The sequence below is a fragment of the Phaseolus vulgaris genome, chromosome 11 (genome assembly GCF_000499845.2).
Source record: "Phaseolus vulgaris cultivar G19833 chromosome 11, P. vulgaris v2.0, whole genome shotgun sequence".
In the NCBI taxonomy this organism is placed as follows: Eukaryota; Viridiplantae; Streptophyta; class Magnoliopsida; order Fabales; family Fabaceae; genus Phaseolus; species Phaseolus vulgaris.
Window position 1 is genome coordinate 51922338 of NC_023749.2, and position 7281 is coordinate 51929618.

General features: G+C 35.3%; 1 protein-coding gene across 1 annotated transcript; it reads left to right on the forward strand.

The window, feature by feature from the left end:
- The first annotated feature begins 5152 nt into the window (after window positions 1–5152).
- LOC137809931 (uncharacterized) lies at window positions 5153–6943 on the forward strand. The gene has a single exon (XM_068610992.1). The coding sequence runs from the start codon at window positions 5153–5155 to the stop codon at window positions 6941–6943; it is 1791 nt and encodes a 596-aa protein (XP_068467093.1).
- Window positions 6944–7281: the final 338 nt, after the last annotated feature.

Genomic DNA, 7281 nt, shown 5'->3' on the forward strand with positions numbered 1-7281 from the left:
ATTTTACATTATTAGAATCAACTTAACTGTTACCAGATTCAATTAATATTATGTTAATTTATTTATAATGTTTCTATTAGCATCAATTTTTCTAACTACTGCAAACTTACGTTAACATCATAACGTCCATGTTTTCAGAGTTGTCATATGACTAATTAATATCGATTTTATAATTTTACATGAACTTTTTGTATATACTAATTTTCAAATTTCTTGTAATGTTGATTTTTATCCCTTTTTAAATTATTATTTTAGTTTTAATATTTGTTTTAAAATATATAAATAAAATTTATTTTATGGATTTTAAGAGTTTTTCTTATATGTTATTTGGAATGATTAGTTGATTTTTATTTAACAGATAAACGGTTAATTAATATTTATAACATTAAAAAATAAAAATAATGATTTTTATTTTTAATTTTAGAAGAATAAAGAAAAAATACAGTAATTAAAATAAAGAAATAACAAAGGAGTTAAAATATACTTAAACATGTACTATTAAATATGAGTTATTTATTATCGTCATTAGGAAAAAAATAAAATAAAAACGAAAAATAATCATCCTAAAGTTCATTTAAAATAGTTATTTTATTTTATGATTAAACTTTTACCTATTTTGTAGAACTTTTTTATAAATACTTCGTGGAATTTTACGAATGGACAGAAGCTCAATTCTTAATTATCAAAATATGAAGGAAAAGCATCACAAAATATATAAAAATAAATAAATTCTAGTAGTATTTCTTCTAAAAATAAAAGTTTAAGTGTGTTGGTCCTCCATATATATATTTCAAAACTTTAGAGTATATATAGATTAAATAATCTATAATTTAATGTTCCAGTAATATTTTGGGAAATATTTCCAATATAAAAATTACGGGTTCAAATGAACTGAAAAATGTAACATTTTTACTTAATATGAGTTCCTTTGCTAACTAAACACCCATTTTTGTTTGTAGTTATTTCATCAAAGTATGTGCTCTGCATTAATTAATTAGTTAAAATTATCGAATCAATTAAAGTTGTATTGAGAAATTATGAAATCAATTAAAATTGAATTGAGAGAAAGTGTTCATCAATTGTGTATCCGTGTGGTCAGTGAAAGAAAATAATGAAGATCAACTTCTATTTTTAATTTCTTCTTTATGTTCAGACACACACCAATGACACCATCATTGCTTAGTGATAATTTACCAGTTAGATAATTAGGGTTTATCATCATTTTATTATTGCTGAAAAAGAAAAGGTGATATAATAAAAACAGGTTGAATTGAATTTTTCTTCTTTCAATTATAAATTAAGAAAAAAACTTTGTCAAGATAAAAGACAGATTTTTCTAAAATGAGTTTGAACAAGTATTTAATTAGAATGTTGTTTAAAAAAAATCATTTCTTAAATGAATAAAACCTTAAATTAATATCCCTAGATACATATTTAGATAGAGAAGAAAGGCACACTGAAGATCAACATGACTATTCATAATAGTTTATTTTACAAGGTAGGTTATATGATAGTTAATAAATAAAAAAGAGATAGATGAGAATTAATATGTAAAAATGAATGCAATTGAGGCTCATAAATTCCTCAATCTAAGTATTTATAAAAGCTTTCCATTTAAGGCATTTAAAGATTGAGCTTCTTCCTCTTTAAATGCTAAGTTAATTTTGAATCATGCATATATATATACATTGCTTTATTATTTTTCATACAAAATATTTTTCCAAATATATAGAAGCAACTATACATCTATAAATGATTAAGTTTCTTATTGAGATTATATCTAACTTCTAAACCATTAAATTGATATTGCTCTTGTCAAAATAATATCAATTTAGATATAACAATTTTGTAGGACATCTAGATTTGTTGATAACTAAAGCAATGATATTTTTTTACAATGGTATATATATACACGTCACAAGTTCGATGGTTAGAGGACTGGAATCCGTTGTTACATTGTTTTATCTTGTGAAGGTTCCCTTTTATGTTAAACATCCATAGGACAACACATTTGTTGAATCTTTTTGTTCATATAGGTTTTTTGATATACCTTATAGCAGGTGAGGTTGGGTACATTTTTTGATGGGGTTAATTCCTTTTGTTAAACATCAAAGATGTGAAGTGTAGTCTTTTTGCCATATGTTGTGTAAGGAGTATATAGATAATGTAGTGTTTTTTTTCGTGTATACCCTTCTTCTTTTTTTACAATTCAATTTTTAATTTCTCTCACACACTTATAATGATAGATAAAAATAAGTGATTAGATTATTTCCCCATTAAGAAATTTTGATCTTCAAAAAACCACTTACCAGAAAAAGATAAGGATATCATAAGTGCATCTTCTCCTCAGCCTCCAAAGTAACATTACCTATAATTGCATTTCATATTATCTTTACTAGGTTCACTTCTCTACCCCTTAGTTGCTTCATTTTTGCATCACAAATTTAGACTAGCTAAGCCTCCTAAGTAGAAATGGATATGCAAATGGTCAAACACCCACATAAACTCAGTTAAAAAAAAGTCATTTGTATAACTCTTATACTAAATGAGCCTTAAATTTTAGAATTATTCACATGCCTACATACAAACCCATAAATTAAATACATGGACGTGCACATGCAAAAATACATGAATATTCTTTGACAAATAAATTAATATTCTTTGAGGTCCATTTGCACAACAACAATTTACTCAATGTATTAAATAATGCATTAATAAAAACAAGGAAGATTGGATTTTGAGTTAGAATTAATGAACTTGGTGATGCATAGCCCTCCTAATCCACATGTAGTGAATGGCTTTAAACTTAAAAATATAATTTTAAACTTTGTTTAATTTTACCAAACTGAATTATAAAATGAATTTTATAATATTTTGCATGTAATAATTTAATTATATATATCTAACAATGTGAGAGTTGATTAAATTTTTTAACAAGTTGAAGTGGAATAAAGGGTATTTAGGAGGTATAAAAGTAAATACCACGACTAAAAGAAAATGGTAGACATCACCCTATAGCATAGATGTGAACATATACGATGCATCGTATATCTTCTTCATTGCCAAGTTTTCTATGGTGTGTCCTTTTCTTAACCATATAAATGGAAAACTATTGAAGCATTGATGTAAATATGTACGTTGTTTGCACGCAAACCCGATTCATAGGTTGTTAAATGCACATTTTCTAGAGTTCTTCATTATTTGATGCTCATAATGGAATTTCTCCTCACGTTGATGAACAAAGACAAAATAACCCTACCTTTTCATCTTAAATTTAACGTGTGGAATTAAGTTGGTTGATAACATCAATCATTTTATGAAATATTGTTATATTTAGGGGTAAAAGTTTTGTTTAACAGAGATCATCGGGCTTCACTAACTAGGAGTTCATACACACTGGGTCCCGCTGTATACACTCAGTATTGAAGGTTTGAATTTATCCTCATCTTTGATGTATGGATTAGAGGTTAGTCTTTGGTAGGAACATACTTAATGAGCCTTTCGGAAGACAATGGATTCATGTGTAGTTAGTATGATTGAAATGAAATCAAAGTGTTATGGATTGAAATGAAATTCAATGACTGTGATTGAAAATAAATCCATGTGTGATCTATAAGAATGATGGAATTGACATTGAAAGTTTATATGACAACATTTAAATAAATGTTTATAAATGATAAATTTGATTGGTTCTTTCTGCATGGATTAAGTATGTTATGGAATTTCTTTTCATTAGCTTATCTTTGTTGTGTTGTGAATTGCGATGACTGTACTACGTACACGAGCACACGATCATACATGTGTTGGAGGGCTTTGGGATGCTATTTTAAACCTTATATTGTAAATATTTGTATTTCTACAAACTCTAATAATGTATTAAAAATGTTTTGGAAAACTCTAAGTTTGTATAGAAATATGTAAAACTTATATTCTAATAATTAGATGAAATTATTACAGTGTTAATGTTCTTGCCGGTTGACTCTGGTGACAAGCTCTACTCCAGTCCGTCTATTTTGGAATCTGTTCTACGTCTTGTTGCACTGGAACGTGACTTCACTGAAACATAGGGGGTCCTACCTGTTGATCACACTCCGACGATCAAGTCAGTAAGAGCCTACTAAAATTCAAGAAGTATTCAGTTTCAATCTCAGAAACAACATACATTTAGCTGAGGTCTCAAACCCCTTTTATAGCTTATTTCTTATAACAACTTTCTCTCATGAGAATCTAATCTTAATCAAAAGCATACGTAATAGAAAAACATTTTGTTTATGGGCACGTTCACTCAAGGTGTTACAACAGAAAATAATTTTATCTCTAATGAGCGCTTAAAATAACAACAAAAAAACCACCTGCAAACGGGGCACCACTTATCTTCAGGTGCTAACTACAGAAAAATATTATGCTTACGTGGGCACTCTTACTCATGGTGCAACGTTATCTTTCACTATGCATGCAACTTAACCACTACGTGTTCTAAACACACACTTAAGTTACAATATATTTACGTGACTTAACCACCACATGTACTACATGTACCCCTAGATTAAGAGACACTCCTTACTAATAACCTTATTGTACTGGTAGGCACCGGACGAACGCACGTGGCCGACCGGCCGTATACACAATAAATGGAAACGAACGCACTTTCCGACCGGCCGTATACACAATAAATGTAAGGGCATTTATGTGACAAGCTAAGGTGGTTAAGATACACCTCCGAAGAATAAGGAATATGCGTTTAGAGAAGATATGTTCCCCGGGTATTCCGGAGCACGACTGACAAGACATATCCATAACCACCCTGAGCCCAAGGAATAGAAAGCCCATTAGGCAATCCTATAAATACTGTGCTCAAGCCAGAGAAAGGTACGTTTTCATTCACTTACGAAACTGCGCTTAGAATCTCATACTTACTTGAGCGTCGGAATGCCTTCGCAGGTACCCTCCCCCGCCCGACCGAAGTGGATAGCACGAAGGGACGACCGATCAAAGGAGACAGCAAGAAAGGACAATCTACCAGAGGAGAAGAAGATCAACACGTCAGCAATTACACCACATCAACCGACCGTGCCTGGGCCCCATCTCTCCACTCAGGTACAATTGGCGCCCACCGTGGGGCCGAGGCAAATCTTCAATTTTTGAAGCTATAATGGTTGCGACAAGAAACAACAACGACGCTATGGCAGAACAGATGACTATGATTCAAATCCTCCAAGCTCAGATGGAGGAACTGCGACAAAAGGGGATGGAAGACCATCGTCAATATGAAGAAGATAGACGCCTCCAAGAAGAAGATAGACGCCGCCAAGAAGAAGAAATCGCCTTATTAAGAGAGCAGAATGCACGACTCCAACAACAGGTCGATAATCCCGAACGAGAAGGCCAATCCCATATGGCCGACCGAACCGCCTCTCGCATACCTACACCTGCCAATACCAATCCTGCTTCCAGAGCTGAAACAGTCGAAAGAAAGTCAAGTAAAAGGGGTCATCCTTTTACAGACAAAATTATCACCACTCCACTTCCTGACAAATGGAGAGGCCTCGTCATTAAACTCTATGACGGCTCAACCGACCCGGACGAACACTTAAATGTCTACAAGACGCAAATGACTTTGTATACCACAGATAACAATGTGTGGTGTAAAGTATTTCCCACGTCGCTCCAGGGAGAACCTCTTACCTGGTTCACAGAGCTGCCTCCAAACTCCATTAACGATTTTGACATCCTAGCCGCAAAACTCTCCACTCAATATGCCACTAGCCGACCGCATCACATGTCCTCCATGTCTCTCATAGCGGTACAACAAGAAAAAGGTGAATCTCTTAGAACCTTTCTAGATAGGTTCAACAAAGCATGCATGAACATCCGAGGGCTCAAACAAGAGGTTGCATTGCACCATTTGGTTTCGGCCATCCGACCGAGCCGTTTCACTGAAAGTCTCATCAAGAAACCACCTCAAGACATGCAGGACCTTCGAACTCGAGCAACCAAATTCATGCAAATCGAAGAACACATTGATTACCATCAACGGTTCAAAGCTGTCGGATTCGGAGCCCTTAAAGACCAAACTCAAAGTAAAGAAAGAGAAGTCGAAACCGAACGAACCGTCCGAACCACTCTGAGGTCCGACCGGAATAGGGGAGGCCGAATCCCCAGGTTTAACAGTTACACCCCTTTAACTGTGCCGAGGGGACGAGCCCTAGATGAAGCACTACAAACGGACCTAATCCCGACATTGAAGCAGTATCAAACACCACCGAATGCAGATACTGCTAAGCGTTGTCAATACCATCAGAATTTCGGTCACACGACCGAAGGATGTCAAGCTTTGAAGGATAAAATTGAAGAACTCATCCAAGCTGGCCATTTACGGCAGTTCGTCAAGAGGACAAGGAGTTCAAGATCCCCACCACGGAATACTAACCGTCCTTCCCGTGGTGTCGACCGGTCATACCGTAACGATTACAAACGCCACACTGACCGTAGCCAGACTTCGCGAAAACGCAGCGAAAGCCCCGTTCGGCGTACACGCGCCCGTAGCACAAGTCCAGACCGAAACGCCCGACCTCGCCAACGAGTCCGCGAAGTCATCAACATGATTGCTGGACCCGTTAACTTGGGCGAACCGAACCACGAAACAAATTATATAGCTGGAGGATTTGCCGGTGGCGGGTGCTCAAATTCCGCCCGAAAGAAACATCTCCGTGACATCCAGTCCGCTCATGCTACCACGAGGAGGCGTCCACATATACCTCCGATTACTTTCACTGACGAAGACTTTACAGCCATAGATCCAGTCCAGGACGACCCCATGGTCATTACTGTAGAAATTGACAAGTTCGCAATTGCCAAGACTTTGGTAGATCAGGGTAGCTCGGTCGACATACTGTATTGGGACATTTTCAAGAAAATGCGCATCCCAGAAGCACATATTTAGCCCTATAACGAACAAATTGTAGGGTTCTCAGGTGAACGGGTCGATACTAAGGGGTACATAGACTTGTACACAACCTTTGGTGAGGAAGACGGCCTCCATAAAACAATAAACGTACGATACCTCCTGGTTAACGCACACACTTCCTACAACATCCTGCTCGGTCGTCCGTCCATTAACAGATTAAAAGCCATTGTGTCCACTCCACACTTAGCCATGAAATTCCCCTCGGCTAACAACGACATTGCAACCATCCATGTCGATCAAAAAACCGCTAGGGAATGCTATGTAGCAAGTTTGAAAAGTGAGCCAACTCGACGACTCTATACAACCAATACGGA